At 37.8% G+C, this 23,916-nt stretch overlaps 1 protein-coding gene across 8 annotated transcripts in view; it reads right to left on the reverse strand.

The window, feature by feature from the left end:
* Window positions 1–9,005: 9,005 nt before the first annotated feature.
* ikzf2 (IKAROS family zinc finger 2) overlaps window positions 9,006–23,916 on the reverse strand; it is a 161,130-nt gene continuing 146,219 nt past the window's right edge. For all 8 annotated transcript variants that reach the window (XM_073046463.1, XM_073046468.1, XM_073046460.1 and 5 more), the window contains exons 6-8: window positions 18,979–19,113; window positions 13,748–13,879; window positions 9,006–11,503 (exon numbers count right to left, since the gene is read on the reverse strand). In XM_073046463.1, the coding sequence (XP_072902564.1) occupies window positions 10,773–11,503; window positions 13,748–13,879; window positions 18,979–19,113 (998 nt within the window). In that variant the 3' untranslated portion in view covers window positions 9,006–10,772. The remainder of the gene's footprint in view (window positions 11,504–13,747; window positions 13,880–18,978; window positions 19,114–23,916) is intronic.

A 23,916-nucleotide genomic window follows, 5' to 3' on the forward strand; every position in this document is an offset into this window, starting at 1 on the left:
CCTCTTTCTCAGCATTGGAAGACCTCAACTTTGCTGATGACCTGGTTCTGGTCTCCCACACTCACCAGCACATGTAAGAAAAAACATCCTGCCTCAGTGATTTTGCTCAGCAGATTGGCCTGAAGATTTGTCTGAAGAAAACGGAGGTGATGACTTTGAATATCTCAAACCCCCCAACAATCCAAGTGAATGGAGAAGACCATTCTATAACAGAGGAGTTCGCCTACCTGGGCAGCACTCTCGGACACGATGGAGGATCAGGCAACGGCATCAAGAACCATCTAAGCAAGGCCAGAAATGCCTTCAGAATGCTCAGCAGCATATGGAGGTCCCAACAGTATAACATCAAGACCAAGCTAAAAATGTATCAGAGCTGAGTTCTTTATAACCTCCTTTATGGATCAGAATGCTGGAGAATGACAGGAAGCGACCTCAGTAAGTTGTCAGTCTTCCACACAAAGAACCTGAGAAGGATCTTAAGAATATTCTGACCAAATATCATCTCAAATGACAAACTACTTGCTCAATGCCATCAAGAAAGCATTGAAACCATCCTCATGAGAAGGCGAACATGAGGAAATCTGCAGATGCTGGAAATTCAAGCAACACACACGAAATGCTGGTGGAACGCAGCAGACCAGGCACCCTGGTCTTGGTGTGAAACGTCGACATTGCTTCTCCCTATAGATGCTGCCTGGCCTGCTGCGTTCCACCAGCATTTTGTGTGTGTTGCTCATGAGAAGGCGATGGAGCTGGATCTGGCATGTGCTTAGAAGGGAACCTGATAACATTACACGTATAGCCCTCCATTGGACACCAGAAGGAAAGAGGAAATGAGAAAGACCCAAGAATACCTGGCGTCGAACTGTAGAGGGAGAGCTGAAGATCCTGAACTACACCTGGGGTACCATTCAGAAGCTAGCCTCGAACAAACAGGAGTGGAGGACCTTTGTTGCTGCCCTACGTGCCAGTAGGCATAATGGGCAGTAAGCAAGTAAGTAATGTCCTTACCCCATAATTAAAAAAAGTAATTACTTAAAACAGACATGAGAACAGCTTTCTTAAGTCAAAGTTTCAAAATAATTAGAACAGTATTTCCATTAAATCTGTCTAATCTATTTTATAATATGTCACAAAGTGTTTCAATAAGAGAGAACAGACAAAGTTTGTCATAAAAGAAAACTATTCAAAACTTGATTCCACAGATAGGCTTTATAATGGCAGCAATGACTCTAAATATGAAGAGGAGTTCTAGAGCACACATAGTTGAACATTAGGGGATTCATTAAAAATGTAGATGATAGATCTGTTTAAGCTGGATATAAAAGAGGCAAGGAAATTTTGCCACTTTTCTTACTCTATAATTTTGTACATACAACACAAAACATATAAGATGGCTGAAACCAATGGGACTGCCCCCATCTTAATAACACACACTTTGTGTGATAAACATTTACACTTCGTGTTTCATTTTACTGTTTTCTTTCAATAGGCTATCTAACTGTAGAAGTAGGAATAATGACTCTTCAATTGACATTATGACAGAGTTAACATTTGTTGACACCAGCTTTGTCTTAGTGTCAATTCTCTTACCTCATGGTGAGAGATTATAGTTTGGGCCCCCGCTCTGGAGACGAAGCACAAAATTTAGACTGGTCCTTCAGTGCTGCTCTGAAGGGGTGTTAGTTTTCAACTGAGTTTCTAACAGAAGTCCTGTCTGCTCCCTGACAGATTCCATTGACAGCATCAAAAGAGCAGGAGAATTCCCCTGGTTTTCAAATTAATACATCCCTCGGGTAACGCCATCTTAAGTTTAATATTTCACTATACTCTTTAGAACTTTGTAGTGTTTTAATTAGCTGCTTTGTTTCCCTACAAAATGAGGAAACGCCAAAAATGATTTGTGATATGCTGAGCACACAAAAAGCACTAAATAGATGCATTTTTTTCCACATAGTACAATGCACAATTAATGCAATAGTCACTTTCTTGTTTTATGACTGGCAATGAATTAATGAAAGTCTTATTGGTGTTTACATTGAAGAGGAGCTAAAACTCCTAGTAGCTCTTTGAGTCATTGGGGCAAAATGCAGGAACTGAAGCAAGGCAACTCAGTGATACATAATATCTGGTTTGGTAATTTTTGAAATGAGTAACAGACAGCCACTATTGTAGCAAGGGGAATGGAATCTCATGCCACAGTGAGACATATGAAAGTCTGCTCTGTGCTAGTACTAGAACAATTTAAAATACAAATATGTATTTTGCCATGGTTCTTATGGCATCTCTTATTTTCATTTCTTTCTCTGATTCACTGTCACACCCAGAGTTAAATGATTAATTGAGAAACTATGTCAAGATTTGATTGAATAGACAGATAAAGGAAAATGTGGTATAGGAATAGGGTGAATACATTTAATTGTGACTACTTGCTGATCTTAAAAAGAAGAAAAAACACATAGATGGGTTGGCTGAGCTGGGTGTCTCATTTCCACATTTTGCTTCATACATTTTAAAATGGCAGTTGATTTAATGTATGTTTTTTATGACTGGAATTAATCAAGCATTTTCTCACAAAGTCGATCTTAAAGGAGTGCTTATGTGAGAAAATGTACTTTGTTTTGTTTAAAACATCTGTGACAACAAATGTACAATTCCATCAACTGCAAATGGTTACAATGCAAAAAACAAGATACATAATGTTCTTACACTCAGAAACTATATTTTTCAGATATCATACCTGTTAATCTTGTAGCAGTGTGGCATTCTCACTTATGAATTAGAAGATCAAATTCCTCTCAGAGAAATGGGGGAATTTTAGGTTACTGGACCCTGTTGATTTTGAATCATTGTAACAGCACTAAAGGCATTCAGTCTATCATACCTGTGCTTTCTAGATCAATCTCTGCTCACTCCCCACAATGCTACAGCAATTTTCAATCAAAGGTCCGCCTGTGTCTCTTTTGTAATTCCCGACTGACTAGTTTTCTTCTTAGTGACAGTGGACTGCAGATCACAATTTCTTCATAGTTTATCTCACATGCCTCATGCTCTTTGTCATTCACTTTTTAATCAATGTCCTTCTGCCCTTCAACCATCAAGTTTCTCTAGATCTAAATATTTCAAGAACATCATGAAATTTACCCTCAGACTTGTTTGCTCTGAAGGGAATGATGTGGTGAGCAGGACTGGGTTGACAATAAAATCAGGCGGCGCTGGTTCCCTGAAAAGAAGATACCTCTAACATTTTGATCTTTCTGGACTGCTGTACGATACCTAGATGCTGGACTTGTGCTTAATTGACAATAGAAGCAGTAGATTAAATTTCCTTTACAGGTTAAAAATTAGCAGTTAGATTGCTAGGCCCAAGGAAACCTGTCAGTTACTCGGTCTCAGTCAGTTCCTTGTGTTACCTTTGATTTGTTTCCACTGCTGCACTACCTCCAAGGTCGCTGAAGAGATCAATATGATAGACATTGAAAGATAAAGATTAGAAACAAGAGAAAATCTGCAGGTGCTGGAACTCCGAGCAACTTACACAAAATGCTGGAGGAACTCAGCAGGCCAGGCAGCATCTATGGAAAAAAAAAGTACTTTTTTCCATAGATGCTGTCTGACCTGCTGAGTTCCTCCACCATTTTGTGTGTGTTGCTAAGATAGTGTTATTTTTCATATGTACATAGAAACATACAGCGAAATGCATCAACTCAAATCAGTGAAGATTGTGCTGGGTAGCATGCAAGTGTCGCCACACTTCCGGCACCAACATAGCATACCCATAACTCGCTTACCCTAATAGTATGTATTTGGAATGTGGGAGGAAACCAGAGCACCTGGAGTAAATCACACAGTCATAGGGAGAATGTACAAACCCCTTACAGGTTTTTAATATTTCTTTACAACATAGAAGGCCATTTAGCCAATTGGACCTATGCCTTCTCACAGAGTGACCCTTTCCATTCTCATTTTACCTGTAACTTATTATCCCAACATTCTAGTAACTCACTCCCTATTCAACCTCCCGCCTACACACCAGGAACAATATGCAGTGACTAATTAACCTATTAACTTACTCTTCTCTGAGAGGTAGAAGCAAACTGGAGCATGTGAAGGAAGTCCAAATGGTCACAGATAAACTATTCAAATTCCATACTGGGAGGACCAGAGATCTAGATTGAACCTAGATCAGTGAAGATACAAGACAACTATTCTACTAGCTGCAATAGTGTGTCACACTCCAATTGTCAATTTGAGTTTTTGTAAGATTTAGATCCAAAGATCCTAGCAAACCAGGACCTTAGTCTATGAACATCCTTTTCCAAAGTTGGCCAAAGGCTCTGGTGAAATTCATACTAAATCTCTTTGAGCAGTTTCCGGAGATGTGGAAAACTATCTGTATTTTCTAGAGTCCAATCATGGGCTTCTGTTGTTAGTGTCGGCTATGGACTGGTGCTGAGTAGTGCGGGAAGGTTGGTGGAGAACATCTGTCTCCTAGAGATTCAGTGTGAGGTCTAATTTCCTGTCACTTTGGTGAAGAGCTCAATGCTGTTCATTTCCTGGATAGCTGCTTTAGGGAGAAGGTAAATGTGTTTCATTCTTCCTGTGAGGTAGGGGGAGGAAGTACACTCAACCCATGGAATTATTCAGATACAGACACTCTCCATGGTAACTTCACTTATCACACCATTGAAACCTCAATTGCCAGGGGTGTGGAGTATCAGGGTTGGGTGTCAATTTGAGGAAGGGAAATAAGACTTAGATCCCCTGTGAAGAATGCAGCTACAAAGCAGACCAGAGCCCTAAACTGAAGATTTAGAATCTGACAAATTATCTCCCACCCCACCAAGAACGAACATAAATGGTTAAGAGTCCTGATACAGAATCTCGACTTGAAACCTTAACACTCCTCAGCCTCCATAGATGTTGCATGTACCACTAAGTTACCCCAGCAGCTTGTTTTTGCTCCAAATTCCAGCATGTGCGCTCTCTTGTTTCTCCATAACTGGCCTTGTGCCTGCTCTAGGCTCCATCTTGCACTACAATTCATTTCCATAGATGCTCCTTGACCCAATGAGTTCCTCCAGCATTTTGTGTGTGAATCTCAGACTACTGGAAGACTTGCCTGTCAAGTAAGAGGCCCCCAAGCTGCAAAATCATCAGAGCTAAAGCATTCACATTCTGCAGTTACAACTTCACAGTTTACATAGAGCTTACACATCTGTATCCCTCTTTCAAAACCTGCATGAGCTCTGCTAACCAAATTCCACCCCCCTCACACTCACCCACCTAGTAAACAGCAATACTGTTACACACTTCCAGATAGAATTGAGATGTACTGCTGGAGGCTGCAATTTTGAAACAAGTCATTGCTCTTATTGGAAATAAAAAAATACCATGAAATGATTCTAAGAGCAGAAAAATGGTATCCTGGTCAACATTTATACCTGAACCAACATATTACAACAGACTGTCAGGTTATTACCTTAATTACTGTTCACGGAAACATACCATAGACAAAAATTACCTGCTATTATATCAGTGCACATTAAAATTACAGTGGATTCCAGTTAATTGGGCCATCAGTTAATCAGGACAGCCACTTATTTGGGACAAATCTTAAAGAACAAAAACGAATTGAGAAAATAGCCAGGATTTACTTCATTTATTTGGAACACTATACTGCTTAATTGGGGCAGGAGACTTGGTAACAGTTTTGAACGAGCATCAGACGTGTGAATTTTTTGGCTGTTGAGACACTACACTATGCTTAAGAGTGAATTGTTTTTAAATAGCATCAGTTGCGTATGCTTATGTTTTAAAAGCAATGATTTTTGTCACTGATAGCTGGTGAGAAGTAAGCAGTGAGACAATTTAGAACTGTTTTGCTCACTGCAGTTTCAAGAATTCAGGCTTGGAAATGCCAGAAACGGCTGGGAGTGAAAATGAAATAATTTCACTACTTCAACAAGTTAAGACTATGAAGAATTTAAAGGAATCGATAATCATCTTGAATGTTACAATATAAATGAAGATTTGAAGAATGCAGCTGCTGAGAATTGTATGAAGTCCATTATCGACAGGTACTATATTAGATGACCGTGCTGATTTTGTTCATTTACAGTCAATCAGAAGAACACCAACAGGGTGCACTCCGCTCTCACCTGTGGCTCCAAGGCATGCTAAACCAGGTGAGGATAGCAGGCGTGCCTTATACCCCAGTGAGATAGGGACATGCCTGTCCTAGCATGCGATATCAGCTTTGGCGGACTGCGTGGATGAGATTTGCAATGAGATCTAAAGGCCAGGAACATGGTTGTGCAATGCTCTGTGGAGAGAAAGGGCATGACGAAGCACAGAAGTCATGGTCATCCACTGGAACCAAGGGAGACCCCAGTTATGATGACTACTTGTACTATTGGGCCTGGACTTCCAAGCTTGAGAAAGTGGAATTGTCCCAGCGCAATGATTTTTCCACTTGTAACACTCTTCTGCACAGGTTTCCTGTCATCATCGGATACAGCACATAACCACCAAACCAACTATTAGGAACTAATACACAGTTTTATTGTACTGTAGTAGCATTGATAGTGTTCTAACTTGTTCTGTATTTCATTTACATACATAATTTGTTGATCAGTTAAACAGCAGTTTTGTTTCTTTTTATAACTTCTTAACTATTTCCATGAAATTAATCGGGGCAGCTGCTTAACTGGGCCAAAATATACTGGTCCCAATGAATCAGAATCCACTGTACTTAAAAGTATCATCTGGTTGTGGAATGCACCATATAAAATTTCTTTTAGTAATGCATTGAAATGTTATCAATTACATTTTAAGAGGCTCAGAGAAGACACCAGAGACGGCAGAGTCTGTAGCAGCAAACGATCTACTGGAGGAAATTAGTGGTCATGCAGTATTATAGAGGAGGAAAGCAATTGTCAATGTTTGGTGTCAATACTTTTCATCAGGACTGAGAGTAAAGAGACGAGATGGGCAATATAGATAGAAGGGGAGTGGCAACAAAGGATTCCAAGGTAATTGGTAGCTTGAGGAAGGGTGTCAGATGAAGGGCTGCTAGCACCAGGTAGGGTATGGAGCTGGGAGATGCAGCAAAGAGAGAGAGAACATAGAGCATTGGAGCATAGTACAGGCCCATGACATTTGACCCACGATGCTGTGCAGAACCTTTAAACTACTCCAAGATCAATCTAACATTTCCCTCTCCCACAGCCCTCTATTTTTCTTTATATTTATGTGCCAATATAAGTGTCTCAAAAGTTCCTCTAACACGTACGTTCCATGCTCTTACCACTGTGTCTATTTCCCCTCCTCCCTCACTCTTTATTCTGATCCTTTACTCCTCCCTTCTTTATCCTCCTACCCACTGCCCCCCAGACCCCCATCACCCATCTTTGTCCCCTTCCCCAGCTTTCTCACATTCTTCACCACCAACCCCATCTGTTGTACACCTCCCTTTTCTCCTATCATGGCTCCCATTCTTACCTCCTTTATTTATCAGAATTTAGCACTGGTGTCGTTATTTATCTCTCTCCAGCAGCCATCTTCCTTCTCCACACTGCCCTCCCCCACCTTGCTCCTTCTGTTGCTGCCTGACCTTGCTGAATTTCTCTTACATTTTGCATGTGTTGCTGACGATCTCCGGCATCTGCAAAATCCCTTGTGTTTATGATTTGCTCCATCTATAGTTTTTTAAAAATTTTTCCTCTCTCTCTTCATCTGCTTCTATCGAATTATCCACAGTTTTCCAACTCCACCCTCTCTCACTGCTGTACCTGGTACTTCTTGCTTGTTACCTTACAGCCCTCTTCAGCCCATCAATTACATCAGAAACCTTCTCGCTACTCCCCTTCTCCTCTCTATGCTGCTATCTTGCCTCTCAACTCTCAGTCGTGTTGCATGGTTTTAACCTGAAATGTTGATAAATTCTTGTCTTCCACAGATGCTGCTCAACCCAGAGTTCCTCCAGCAGATTCTCTGTTGCTTTGATCTCATATAGCCCATTTATATTGAGGTCCCTCTTTCTCTAAAAATATGATAGCTTCTGTTAGACATTTGTTTCCATTACAATATGAGGGAAGCTCATGGAATGACCACAGACAGAAGATGACAACATATACTTTGTCAGATTTTGTGTACGAGTAGCAACTTCCTATATCAGGTTACTAACTTTCCCATAGTGCTTAGAGGCAAATGGTGATAACTTCAGTGCTTGAGTAAGATGACAGATTAGATTGGGGTGACCACCAACAGCAAGCCTTGGGGTGCATTCCCAAGTTCAAAACCAATTTACAAAATATTTTTTGTTCTTGTGTCCTAATACCTTTTCAATTATACATATTGTTATATCCAGATTTAATTGACTTTAAGTAATTTGTGCACTGGCATAGAATCAAACTCCAGAGAGAAGGAAGAAAACCAGCAAATGCAAGTATGTTGTATTTTTTAATACATTTATCTTAGATTCAAACATTTAGTTTGCTTTGCAACCTTACTGTCACTCAAATAAATACGATAAAGAAATGCAAGTTTTCAAATGATCCAAACACAGTTTATAAACTGTTGTTAAAAACAATAATATCAGAAGGGCAATTAGCTCTCAAACTAATTTTGTTAATCAATTAGATCAAGGTAATCACAGTTCTTAATTCTTTCCAACTTCCTTTGTTCTATAGCCTTAAATATCCTAGCTCAAATAACTTTTAATTTTAGCCTGAATGTACTCAATTGATTCTTGGTCTCAAGAACTCTGTAGGAAATAGGGTTCCAGGTATGTATTTGTTGTACTGCAATTTAATTGAAAATAAATTATTTTAAAATAAATTTAGCATGGCAAGAAAAGGAATGCACTTTTTATTCTTGTCCTTGTGTGTTAGTTTTTTTTAGGATCCACAAATACAAGAATTGTTAATTTCATACATGTAAAAATCTCATCAAAATTAATCTTTCCAATGAAGTAATGGGACTGAGTGAAACGCCACACAGAATTCATTCCTGAGGTTCCCTAAATTTATTTCAGTATTTTCGCACTCAAACAGTACAAACCTTACAGTAGTTTTCCCTAAAAAAATATTAACAAAGATTCTGCGTTTTTTTGTTTTTGTTTTAAACAAGCCATGTTATTTAGGTCACAGTAACAAGGGTTTTCAATACAGTCTTAAGAATCAGTTAATGGTTTTCAAAAACATTTTACATAAACTATTTCCTAAATTGAGAAAATACATTATACAGTTCAAGGAAAAAAAAAGAAGTATTGCACTTGCAAACTGCATTCATTTGTATAGTATAACCGGTTCAAGTTTGGAGAGTCTGCTGTGGACTCTTGTGATCCTTACACCACTGAATGACAAGAAATTGAGAGGGAAAATTTTTAGAATTAAATTTGGGCTATGATCAGCTGCTGCCAATACTTGACATCAGAATAGATTTATTTTAAATTTTAATTAAAACATTTAAAAAGATTTAAAACATATATTGTACTATAATTGTCAATGCTGAAACTTCCTAAATAATTGCATAAAAGTTTACTGTTTCAGTCTTCTTACAAAGGTATGTTATAAGGAAAATGTACATCCAGAGTTTTACACTTAAAAACCCAGCATATGTTGCCACCATTAAACAAACCAAGGAGGAGGTTCCAGTTATCCAATTCCAGTAGCAAATGCACTACAAAGCTAATGTACCTTTTATTTTTCAAGCATTTTCATGTATAAAACTACACTTTAGTACAAAAATATGTAAACAGCTTATACCTAATGCTTCAGCAACAAAAAAGCCAGAGGATTTAGGACAGGGACACTTGTCCCAGATTAGAAAATGCTACATGAAACAGGAAGTGAGTCTGGTTAAGAACTGACAGTGCTTCACAATCAGTTATATGATCACAGTTTCAGAGTCTTAATACATCCTTCCCTTGTTGCTATATGTTCATTAACAACAGTCTCCAGTACTTTATGAAAATTTCCAGTAAGTGCATAGTTTGGGTCCTAATTTTGTTCCCCCTTCAACAAGCAATCTAATTGTGAGAGGTAATCTTTAGTCAAGGAGCAAGTGCCACAAAACAGGTTGCCATTCTTGACATCTGACTATATCATTCATCTCTAGCTTGTAAAATGCAGGTATATTTAAGATGGAAATCATCAAAAATAAGAAGCAACATCATAAGTTTAACACTGACCAGTAAATAAATGTATTTTATCCAACCATTCCTTTCCTATCCAAATTTACGTTGTTCCTTTTCAATTAAATTGGTCATCATTACAAGATATATAAAAAAAAATCACAAGTGCTTGGTTCTCTAACGGCCGATAAAATTAATTCTGGAAGGTGAGGAAGTATTAATCTTCCATTTAGCAATTAAGGAAGTGCTATACTGTTTAAGACATAGTTCACCCTTGACCTGCCATCATTTTTAAAAAATTTCATCACTGAAATTCTACATATGAGTCAATCACTAACTTGTCACAGTTGCACCTACACAAAGACTGAGATGAATGATACATCGTTTTGAAGATGACATGACTGACAACTTACTTTTCATAAACTAAGGGCTAATTTTAATTCCCACAATGTCATATATAAATGAAAAGCATATTACTGTAAATGAGTGGAATATACTCACTACAGTATATTCTTGGTCCATGGATAGTTAAAAACAAGGCAAACTGTCTGTCACCAGGCCACTTCTGCCTTTCAGTTATGTCAATGTGGGATTTCAAAAATCAGTTCTTCATCACTGTCCTAGCGCTCAAGGCCTAGTGGAATGTGTGTTCTCCACGAACAATGTGCGATGAAAATTCATAGCGATCCTGGCTTCTGTAGCCACAGATGTTGCACTCAAATGGGTCTCTGAAACCATGGCAGCCCATGTGAATGGTGTACATGACATGGTCTAGAAACAGCACACGACAGTGCTCACACTTGAAAGCCCTAATCTGCTCACCCTCTTCACTGAAGACCCTGTATATCTCTTTAGAGGTATGAGACAAAACTTTTGTAGCTTCTAGAGCCTTTGCTTCCTCTTTTGTGTAGGCTGGACTTTGTTTGCTCTGAGAAGTTAAGGCTGGGACTCCAGGGTATTGTTGACCACTTCGATCATCATGGCTGCTTTCTGTATCAGTAGAATCTAGACAACTGTTACTAGGAGACATTCCTCTTTCCATTGTTGGATGTTTTGCTCTAATAAGAGAGATTGGGCCATCCACTACATTTTCGTGGCTTTCTGCTATTTCCCTGCTGCTTGGTCTTTCGAGCCTTGTTGGATGGTATACCTGAGAATAGACTGAATTCATAACTGGAACTGCTTCTGTTATTGAGCTGTGTTGATGCTGCATTAGAGGTCTGAGGGACTCAGCCCCAAGATATGTAATTGCATTATTGATAGCTTGATCCATCATGTGCGAATGCATGTACTCTGCCTCCTTCTCATAGTTCAAGTTCATATTAAAATTGATGTCTGGATAATTCAAGCGCATGAACTTTTCACCTAGAAGAAAACAATGCAGGTAAGTATCTTTCACATGTAACTTAAATGTAATTCTCAGAAATATTAATAACTGATTTGAAACAGAGTTGATTCATAGTTATAAATGAAAACATTCAACTCTACATCCAAAATCTTAAATCACAAGCTACTCTTACTGATACTTTATACATGACTAACAAGCACAACTCCAATGTCATATTTAAGTTAGCTGATGACACCACTGTCAAAGGCTGAATCAAAGGTGATGATGAATCAGCATATAGGAAGGAGATTGAAAATCTGGCTGAGTGATGCTATAACAACCACCTTTTACTCAATGTCACTAAGACTAAGGAGTTGACTTCAGGAGGAGGAACCCAGAGGACAATGAGTCAGTCCTCATTGAATGATCAGAAGTGGGGAGAGTCAGCAACTTTAAATTCCCCGGTGTTATTTTTCTTTTATTAAGTGCAATTGTGAACAATAGCCAGATCAGAAATGCTGATCAAGTCAACTAATTCCCAAAGAGAACTCTGATAGGGCAGTCAGATGGTTCACTGCTGCTCAGCGATAGAACACAAAAAAAATCATATGTACAATTAAGAAACATTGAAAAATAGTAGAAATACTGGAGTCATGATGATCATGATGAAGTCTGTTGGAGAGAGACACTTATACACATGCTGTGCTCCATATTTATCATAGAGGACCTATCCCGTGCCCAGAACACAAGTGCAATTACAAAGAAAGCACAGCAGCACATCTACTTCTTTAGGAGTTTGTGAAGATTCAGCAAGACATCTATAACTCTGACTAGCTTCTATAGTTGTGTGGTGGAGAGTAAATTGACCGTTTACATCACTGCCTAGTATGGAAACACCAATGCTCTTGAATGGAAAATCCCTCAAAAAATAGTGGATTTGGCCCAGTCCATCATGGGTAAAGCCCTCCCCTCCATTGAAGACATCTACACAGACCGTTGTTGCAGGAAAGCAGCGATCATTATCAGAGACCCCCACCACCCAGGACATGTTTTCTTCTCATTTCTGCCATCAGGAAGGTGGTACAGAAGCCTCAGAACTCATACCAGGTTCAGGAACAGTTATTACCCCCCAGCCATCAGGCCCCTGAACCAGAAGGGACAACTTCACATGCTCCATCACTGAACTGTTCCCACAAGCTATGGACTCACTTTCAAGGACTATTCATCTCATGTTCTCTATATGTCTTGGAGGAAAGATTCTGTGAGTGGTCCCCCACATCCTTCTCACAGCGCAGTTTTTTTACAAGGCTCAACGCTCAACCCTGCACGGATGGAAAGTGTGTCTGGGAGCGGCCTGACTGGATTCAAACTCATGAACCTTCGCTTCGGGATCTGGCACTGATGTCACCGCGCCACCAGCCGGACTAAAACTTTTATTTAGAGTAGCGTAAAAATGCAGTAAGCTGTGAATGAAACAATGGCACTGCCGAGGAGTTCAGAGAAACAGTACTTTTTCCACCACTCTGCCATTCAGAGGCAACAGTTCAATCACTGGGACAATAAAAAAAGAATAAAGCTCATCTGTCATTTTAAAAATAATATACTGGACATTAATGTTTCCAGATTAGTAGATGGCTTACTTCCTGCTTTTTAAAAAAAATATAGCTACTTTGGAACTACAATAATAACTGGATTATATAAAATGGCCACATAATAGCTGCAAAACAAATATGCTTGTGATATGCTACTTGCACATGTGCATGGGTACATCAGTTGAAAAGGTAAGAATATGTTGGTTAATTGTAATTCAAATTTCTGACTTTAATAATCAAGTCTCTTTGTAGGCCTAGAGAACCTACTCAGTAGAATCTATTCAAGCTCCTCATTAACTTCAAATAATGTTCAGTTCATCCAGCTCCTCACAGTTAGTACATGAGAAGTGGCCTTTAGGGAAAGCCAAATTGAGCACAGTTCCTTATCAAGCATGATAGCTGTGCCCTAAATCCACATTACCTAACTGTAAAATGGTGGTGAATCAGCTATTTCTTTGTAATAGTGTATAATGCTGACAACAGCAATCAAGTATGAATATTTGTTTAAATTCATGCATTCAACAGACAGAACTGCCAAAACAATAGCAATTCACAGGAAACAGATATATTCTTTATTCCTTCTTCAAATTCCCTTTCACATGCCTTTCTTTTGGAATATGCCTATCTTTGAAAAGGCAGTATTAACAAAAATGCAATTTCCTAATAACAAAGAAAGATAGCAAATCTCACCAACAAACTTTTGAGGTGTGGAGCTTTTGCGTTTTCCTACATTGCTTGCCAGCCTCTCGATGACTGCTGGTCTTTCAAACTGCATCAGAGGAATGTGGTCTGCTGCTGGATCCTGCTCTTTGTAATCATCTACTGAATAAAGAAGCATAGAATATTCAACAAGAGGACTTGATGAGACATTATATTTTCAAATATGGCATTCTAACATTTTGTGTTTAAATTCTTTAAAACAAAGGAATTTGAATATTAGAACTCTTACAACAGCAGTCATTGAGTGCATGTGCTCCTCAATACTCACAGAACAATTATTAAGAGTATAAATAAAAATTTCTGCTGGAATATTGAAGGTTATAAAAAAGTCTGCACCATAAATTGGGATCTGAATATTTAGGGTAACACCAAATAACAACTTATGAACTTATATCATGTAATTTGAAATACATATACTAGGATTGGGAAAAACAGTGAAATAGATTGCTGCCCACATCTAAAATTTTTGTGGATTTAACATTGTGTTAAACAATGATATAAATCAACTGTTGCAGACTTATCAATTTTTTAAAATTAATTCTTGCTTTATCCTATTATTTAGGAAAATACTTAAAGATAAATAGCACAGGAAATAAAATTGAAAGAGTGCAGAGAAGACCTTGAGGATCTGAGATACAGGGAAAGTTCAAAATTCAAAGTAAATTTGTTATCAATTTACATATATAGACCATAAGATACAGGAGCAGAATTAGGCCATTTGGCCCGTCAAGTCTTCTCCGCCATTCAATTATGGCTGATCCGTTTCTCCCCTCCTCAGCCCCACTCCCCAGCCTTCTCCCTGTAACTTTTGATGTTATGTCCAATCAAGAACCTATTAAGCTTTGCCTTAAATACACCCAATGACTTGGCCTCCACAGCTGCCTGTGGTAATAAATTTCACAAATTCACCAACCACTGGCTACAGAAATTTCTCCGCCATCTCTTTTTCAAATGGACACTCCCCTATCCTGAGGTTGCGCCCATCATGGGAAACATCCTTTCCACATCTACTCTGCCTAGGCTTTTCAATATTTGAAAGGTTTCAATGAAACCCGCTCCCCCCATCCTTCTAAATTCCAGGAAGTACTGACCTAGAGCCATCAAATGTTCTTTGTATGATAATCCTTTCATTCCTGGAATTATCCTGTGAACCTCTTCTGAACCCTCTCCAATGCCAGCATATCTTTTCTTAGATGAGGAACCCAAAACTGTTCACAATACTCAAGGTGATGCCTCAACAGTGCCTTATAAAGCATCAGCATCACATCCCTGCTCTCGTATTTTAGACCTCTTGAAATGAAAGCTAATGTTGCATTTGCTTTTCTCACCACTGACTCAACCTGCAAGTTAACCTTTACGTGTTCTGCACAAGGACTCCAAGTTCCTCTGCAGCTCAGATTTTTAGATTTTCTCGCTGCTTAGAAAATAGACTGCACTTTTATTTCTACTACCAAAGTGCATGACCATGCATTTTCCGATATTGTATTTCATTTGCCACTCTTAGTCAACCTGTTTCCTTAACACTACCTGCCCCTCCACCAATCTTTGTATCACCTGCACACTTAGCAACAAGGCCATCTATTCCATCATCTAAATCATTGATATACAGCATAAAATGAAGCGGTCTCAGCACCAACCCCTGCAGAACACCACTAGTCACTGGCAGTCAACGACAAAAAGATCCTTCCATTCCCACTCGCTGCCTCCTACCAATCAGCTAATGCTCTGAGGCTTGTACACCAAGATTCGTTTTCTTGTGGGCATACTCAGTAAATCTAAGAACCATAAGAGAATTAATGAAAGATTACATCCAAAATGTCAAACAACTGATGTGCAAAAGATGACAAACAATGCAAATACAAAAGAGTAAAAAAACAAAAAAAGGGTCGAGAACACAAGATGAAGAGTCCTTTAAAATGAGTCCATAGGTTGTGGGACATTTCAGTGATGGGTCGAGTGAAGTTTAGTGATGTTATCCCCATTGTTCAAGAGCTTGATGTCTGAGGGGTAATAACTGCTCCTGAACCCAACAGAATGAGTCCTAAGCCTCCTGTATTTTCCTCCTGATGGCAGCAGCAAGAAGAGAATGTGACCTAGGAGGTGGGACACCCAATGATGGATGGTGCTTTCCCGCAACAGCGCATCATGAAGATGTTGCAAATGGGAGGGCTTTACCTGTGATGGATTGTGCTATATCCACTACTTTTGGTGGGATTTTCTGCTCAAGGGCATTGATGTTTCCATACCAGGCTATGATGCAACCAGTCAATATACTCCCCACCACACATCTATAGAAATTTGTCATGCCTAATTTTTGCAGATCTCTAAGGAAGCAGAGGCACTACTGTGCTTTCTTCATAATTGCCCTTATATGCTGGGCCCAGGACAGGTGCTTTGAAATGATAACACTGAAGAATTCAAAGTTGCTGACCTTCCACACATTTTATCCCCCAGTGACGACTGGCTCATGAACCTTGGGTTCCCTCCTCTTGAAGCCAATGATCAGCTTTTTGGTCTTACTTACATTGAGTGAGAGGTTGTTATTGAAGTTTAAATAGGTTAAAACTTTATTCCAAAGAGTGTAGGATAATGAGGGGAGATTTGATAGAGGTATATAAAATTATGAGGGGTATAGAAAGGCTAAGTGCAAGCAGGGTTTTCTACAGGTTGGGTTAAGGGTGAAAGGTGAAATCTTTAAAGAGAACATGAAGGGAATCTTCTTCATTCAGATGGCAATGAGAGCTGCCAGCATAAACGATGGTTGGGGCGATTTCAACATTTAAGAGAAATTTGGATAAGTATGTGAATGGGAAGGATATGGAGGGCCACAGTCCAGGTGTAAGTTGATGGGACTAGGCAAAATAATAGTTTGGAATGGACTAGATGGGTGAAAAGTACCTGCATCTGTGCTGTAGTGTTCATTTTTATCCTTGAAATAAAAACTTTCCAAATCTAAACTACGTAATAAACAATACTGTTAGTCTTAGTACTAACATATAATGATGCAAAATTTTATTTGAGCAATAATATTTGGACAGTGGTGTGTAGTAAATGAACTTGTTTTAATATCAAGGAACTTATGAAATACATTTACTATATTTACGGATTTGGATCTTTCTTGTTTTATGTCCAGGTTACGAGAAAACTAAAGAGTGTAGTATTAGTCGCAGAAGTGTTCAACTTGTTACTTTAAAAAAAATTAGCAAAATACATAAAACTGAATGTTGAAGATGCTTCACTGATTCGAAAGATCTGTAAGAGAAGAATTTTACATATTTTATGCTCCACTGAACTGCGTTCTCATCCCATATTGTGTTTTTATTTTATTTTTCTACAAATTACTTCCAAGTCTGATCAGTGGGGTGGGCAAATCAATCTGAGTTTATCTCACTGGTCCAAATCTAAACTTCTGAGTTAGGTGATTTAAGTCAAACTAAAGATGAATCAGGATCAGTGGACCTGTTCTGTAAATGTGTATCCCCAAATCTAGTTGAAAAGTTTTGTAATGGTTGGCAAGCCTGAGCAATCTAACCAAGCATTAACCTGCCAATAATCCCTCAACTTTCTTTAATTAGTGCATTTAATTTTATTGATGCCTAGAGTTATGAAAAAATATTCCCAACAATAATCTGCATAACTATTTTAGTTATACATTAGAAAGAGGGCCAAATCAGTGGGAAAAACATTTAATGTTGTCCAATAAGAAGAAATGGAAAAAATCTGAATGTGTCATCTACATCACTGTCATGGCCCACAGATTGCACTCTTTCTTTTTCTTAGGAGGTATTACAATGTAATTTTTATTCCTCCCCCCATTAGAGGCACAAGAAATAAAATAAGTAAAAGTATACTTATTAAATGGTGGGAGGAGCCAAACACACAAAAACTTTTCATTTACTGTGTAAAGTTAAATTGATGTACCAATTATCATTTATCTTGGGTATGAGAGAGGGGGAGACATTGGTACTGAATGTAATATGACCATTGTTAAGTGAGATAACCAGAACAATTAGAGGCGATCATATTAGGATTCAAAATTGTTAGAAGTGTAACTCAGCATTGGTGTGTTTCATTATGGAAAATAAATCTAAAGCTATCTTTTACAGAATTCTAAAAATGAAGAAAACCATAACTTTTTTTCAGCACTAATCTAATTGTTTTATACAAATTATATAAATGTTATAGTATGTTAAAGTATGAAACCAGTTATGCTCCACATAATTGTCCTTCCACCACCCTCCATCTTATGGTGCTCAATTGACTTCTATTCCTTTCTTTTTAATGCACATAATTTATTTATTATGTTAAAAAAGTTTGCATTCCTAATCGCTTCTACAATAATTTTAAGTATTTTGAATGAGAGACCAGAATTGTTTTTTTAAAATTATTTTTTCAAAATAAGTTTAATCAATGTTAATATTTGGAAAACAGTAATAATTATTTGCCCATTTCTAATCCTATCCAAGAATTTGTGGCCGGAAGATGATTACTAAAACTGATTGCAAAAAATACATTCTTAATTATAATTTAGTGAACCTGCAACTCATAAGAAATTTGTAAGCTGCTAACTTAAAATGTTTCATTACATTATATGGTGGGATAATAACTTTAATTGATATGATACTTCAAGATTTCCACTTGTACATTTGACACAACGGAAAAAGAAACATTCACCTAAATTCTGCAAATACATATTTTTGACAGCAGGATTGAAGCCATTAGTATAATAATTTGAATAAAAACACATTTAGCTCTTTTGTAAATGTATCTCTACTTCAGAAGAAGGTGTTCAGTAATCAGTTACTGAAATTGGTATTTCTTCTGGAAAAAATGTCTAAATAAACATTATTGTTAGAATGGAAATGGTTCGTCAGTAAGTACTACTAGGAAAATCTGAAATGATAATAGTCACTTCCTCGTATTAATATTCAATCATAAAACTACATGTCGTAGGAAAATATAGTATGTGAAGTAACTCTATGCCCACGTCAGGGTGCCTCTGTTTTACTATTTTCTTCTAATTGTCGTAGTTTTGATAATAAAACTAATTGCGTTGGTTGGCTACTCTAAGTATTACAGAAAGCACAGTCAGTAATATCTAAACTGTACACACTATCAAGATAGAGAAAAAACATAGAGCTTCAAGGTAAAATCATTGAAAGTTACTACAAACTGGAATTCCTTCACGTCATGCCACCCACCCTGATGATTCATGGGCTGTGCAGCCTCCACGCTGGTGTTCTGCAGGTAATTGTGGCAGCGTTCTTTATGCTCCTCTAGTGAACTCCGCTGTTTGTAGCTTCTACCACAATAGTTGCACTTGTGTGGTTTGCCTACTGTGGAAGGAATTATATTCAAGTTACATCATTGTATCAATCAGTTTCTATAAACTTCAAAGGAATTTAAAGAAAAATTATGTGCCATTAGAAGGGATTAGTAGGCAACATTTATTTATTAGCAATTTGTACTGTCATTTTAAGAAGGATTTAAAATTAAAATGTATATGTCCATCATTAAACTTCCTTATGTTAACTGACTATATTAAAACAGCTATTCATTGCTTGGAAACATTTTAAAACTAATATTCTAGGGAGTTTCCAGTATTCCATCCATTTTCTCAACAAAGGGCTTCAGCATTTACCTGTGTTAGACTATATCCAATTTTATGAATGCTCCTACCGTATTTATACATAATGGTTCTTCTACATTTTCTAGATTCAATTTTAAGTTCTCCCTTGATAGATATTCAATTGCTTGAAGTATCAGTTTTTTACTATTATAAATAATATATTACATTATTTTTCATCTGTAATTATTGGTGCTTTATATATATATATATATATATATATATATATGGAGGGAAAGACATGAACAATTATTGTACATCCTGCATTAGCTCAGAAGGTTATCTTTTCAACACAGGGTTAAGTAGTAGAGATAAATCTTTAAAATTTGTATACTTTTTTTCCCACTGATGTTTGTGTTTAAACTTTCAAACAACACACACAATATACTGGAGAAACTTTGCTGGCTGCACAGCATCTTTGGAAGAGCATACAGTCGACATTTCAGGCTGAGAGCTTTCAGTAGGAGGCTCTTGGCCCAAAATGTCGACAGTACTCTTTTCCACAGATGCTGCTTGGCCTGCTGAGTACCTCCAGCATTTTGTGTGTGTTGCTTGGATTTCCAGCATCTGCAGAGTTTCTCTTGTTTGTAATTAAACTTTCAATATTGCTCTATCTTTAGTATCTTTAGTAACTTTTAGTTAACAAAAATCTATCAGTATCACTATGCAGAATAAAACAAACCTCTAAACATTTTTACTCCCTGTTCAATCTAAAAATAGAAAAAAACACATTTAACTTAAGACTTCTTATATGTATTTGCATAAAATCAGTCTAACACATTGAAAGTACCGAACCCACATTCATTATTATATCCTATCTGAAATGAAGAGTTAACATTTGCAAATGGTAACAGACTGAGCTAACAAGCTCTGAATACCCACACAGTGCTTTACAAATGCTACAGTGCTCAGGGGACTCCTGGTCAAGTAGTGTAAAAATTAAAAAACTATTTGCTTTTTTGAACTGCGCTGCAAATAATGTCAAATTCTAAAAGTATTTTTTGCTCACAAAACAGAACAGATTGTACACAATTAAATATTAAGATCAAAAACTGCTAACATTTTCTTTACTTTCTTAGGAAGTTTGGCTTATCATTGAAAATTCTAACAGCCTTCTACAATGTTACTGACTAGTTGCATTATGGTCTGGTATGACAATTTGAACGCTAATCACTACAGTTTAATAATATTATGAACACTTTGCACTAGAATGTATTTTTTGTTCTGTTTTCTTGAAAATATTTCTTGTGAATGCTGCTAATACATGCCTGTGATACTGCTGTAAGTAAGGCTTTAATTTCACCCTGCATACATGCACTTGTACATATGACAATAAACTCAACTTTGGCTTTTTTTCAGAATCAGAATCAGGATTATCACTGATATCATCGTGATTTGTTTTTGCTTAGCAGCAACAGTATAATACATAAAAACATAAGTTGCAATAAGTTACAATAAGAAATATATACAAATAAATAAATGGTGAAAAATTAGAGCAAAGTAATGAAGTAGTGTTCATGGACTATTCAGAAATCCAATAGCACAGAGGAAGAAGCTGTTCCTAAAATGCTGAGTGGGAATCTTCAGGCTCCTGTCCTCCTCTCAGGTTGAAGGAGCAACACCTCATATTCCATCTGGGTAGCCTCCAACTTGATAACATGCACATGGATTTCACTAACTTCTGGCAGTTATCCCCCTCTCTTCTGCTTCAATTTCCCACTCTGCACCCTCTCTTCCCCTCAGCTGCCTATTACTTTCCTTGGTGCCCTTCCTGCTTTCCTTTCTCCAATGGTCCACTCTCCTCTTCCATCAGATTCCTTCTTCTCCAGCTCTTTACTTCAACTCCTCCTCCACCGACCTGTCTTCACTTAGCACCTTCAAACTTGCACTCCTTCTCCTCGTCCCACCTTCTTAATCTGGACTCTTCCCCACTTCCTCTCCAGTTGTGATGAAGGGTCTTGGCCCAAAACATCAACTGTTTATTCATTTCCATTGATGCTGCCTGACCTGCTGAGTTCTTCCAGCATTTTGCATGTGTTGCTCTGGATTTCCAGCATCTGCAGTTTCTCTTGTGTTTATGCACCGCCTCTTGATGACAGTAATGAGAAGAGGGCATGTTCTGGATGTGAGGTTCCTCAATGCTGAATGCCAATTTGGAAAAAAGGCTAGGAAACATGAACATTATGAAAAAACTTCATAATGTATTTACCTTAAGGTTACTGGATCTCTGTCAAGAAGCAAACATTCAAACCTGATTCAATTGAAAATTAACAGGAAGAGAATTTGTAACAAATAAAATGGATTTAATACATAAGGAAACATTTTAAGTTATGTTACTATGCTGTCTACATGTACGTACAAATACATACATATACTATGTAAGCTTGAGGAAATCTGCAGATGCTGGAAATTCAAGAAACACACACAAAATGCCGGTGAACGCAGCAGGCCAGGCAGCATCTATAGGAAGAAGCACTGTTGACGTTTCGGGCCGAGACGCTGCCTGGTCTGCTGCATTCCACCGGCATGTTGTGTGTGTTACATACACTATGTATTGACTTTCTTTCAAATTATAAGGAAAGTTCAAACTTATATGCTGGAAGTTGGATAGAGGACATGTCCTCTTCTTAGAGAGAAGGTACAGGAACCTGAAGACTTACACTCAATCTAGGAACAAATCTTCCCTCTCTGCCATCAGATATCTGAATGGTTCGTGACCTCATGAACACTACCTCACTATTTCTGTTTTGCACTATTACTTTATTTTTCATTGTAACGTGATTTTTTTTGTTTTACACTGTAATGCTACCATGTTTTACCCTATTCAATCACCATTTCACCTCAAAAAACTCTATCAAGTTTATAAGGCATAGCTTGTCCCACACAGAGACATGCTGACTGTCCTTAAGCAGGCCATTCCTTTCTCAATTTGCCTAAATCCTATCCCTCAGTACCATTTCCAAGAGCTTCCCTATCACTGATGGAAGGCGCACTAGTATATAACTACCTGAGATATTCATATTTCCCTTCTTTAACAAAGGAACATTTGCTGCTCCCAGTCCTCCAGAACTTCACCTTTTGCAAGCAAGTACATAAGATCCATGTCAAAGCCCCAGCAATTCCTCACTTGCTTCTTTTAATTTTCTGGGATATATGCCATCAGGCCTTGGGGACCTATCCACCTTAATGCTTTTCAGAAGACCCAGCACTACCTCCTGCTGTAATTCAAACTATCCCAGCATATTCGCATAACCCATTCTGTTTGCACCATTCTTAAATTCCTACCCCTCAATAAACACTGATGCAAAGCACTCATTTAGTACCTCAGCTACTTGCACTGACTCCAAACACAAATTCCTTCCTTCATCCTCCAGTGGACATACCCTCTTCTTAGTTACTCTTTTTCTTAATATACAGTAAGTAAAAAGTGTTTTGAGACTCTTCTTGCTAAGGACATTTCATGCCCCCTTTTGGTATTCCTAATTACCCGCTTCAGCAAGACCTTATGTAAGCTTCCTTTTCCCTCCAGAGTACTGCAAATTTAACACCTCTTAGGTCATCCAAGGTTCCCTTACCTAACCATCATTGGCCTTACTTCTTACTGGAACATGCCAGTGTTTAAGCAACTCTCACAGGTCAGACACAGTGTGTCTGAGAACTGCTGCTTCCAATGAAAGCCCCTTAGCTCCTGTCTTAGACTGTTGTAATTAACCTTCTTCCAATTTAGTACCTCCCTGCAAGTTCCAATTTTAGTCTTATTCATAACAACCTTAAAACACAATGAGTGTGGTCACTATTCATGAAATGTTAACTAAAAATATAAACTGTTTCACTTCCCACAGATGCGACCTGACCTGCTAAGAATTTCTAATATCTTGTTTATACTTCAGATTTCCAGCAACTGCAGTTTTACTTTGATATTTGTCGAAGCTATTTGTGCTAACAGCTTAATTCTTTGAAACTGATAAGCATATTTATTTAATTCTTTTACGTTTTCCGTAAGGATTCATGGTATACATCCAATAGTATCTAGAAGAAGTACTGTAAGACTTGGTGTGTTTAAGTATTACACTTTACTGCAAAAGACTCAAAGTAGCATGGAAGTGCCATCTGCTGTACTGTATAATGCCTGAATGCTTCCCAAAAGATTTCAGAAATCACCAGATGCAAATAAGTTGAATCAAGCATAATGTTAGTGGACTTTTTTTAAAAATGGGACTGTTTTTTTTTGAAAAAACAAACTCTGACATTAAGAAATACAGAGTCCTTGTTTGGCAGGTGCAAAGCTATCCAACGGTTTCATTACCACAGCTTATTACAATTAGAATTACTGTTCCAAACACATGTAGATTGTCTGTCTGTTCTGAAGATGCCTTTTTAACATTCATAAACGTGCAAATATAATTTATATACACACTGGGAATATTTATGGGACATCCAGTTTCTTCGTTGATAATATATAAGCCAAGTATTGAACTGATCCAGTATTCTACATTATTCTGGTTTATTGGCT

This window comes from Hemitrygon akajei, chromosome 5 (genome assembly GCF_048418815.1).
Source record: "Hemitrygon akajei chromosome 5, sHemAka1.3, whole genome shotgun sequence".
Classification (NCBI taxonomy): domain Eukaryota; kingdom Metazoa; phylum Chordata; class Chondrichthyes; order Myliobatiformes; family Dasyatidae; genus Hemitrygon; species Hemitrygon akajei.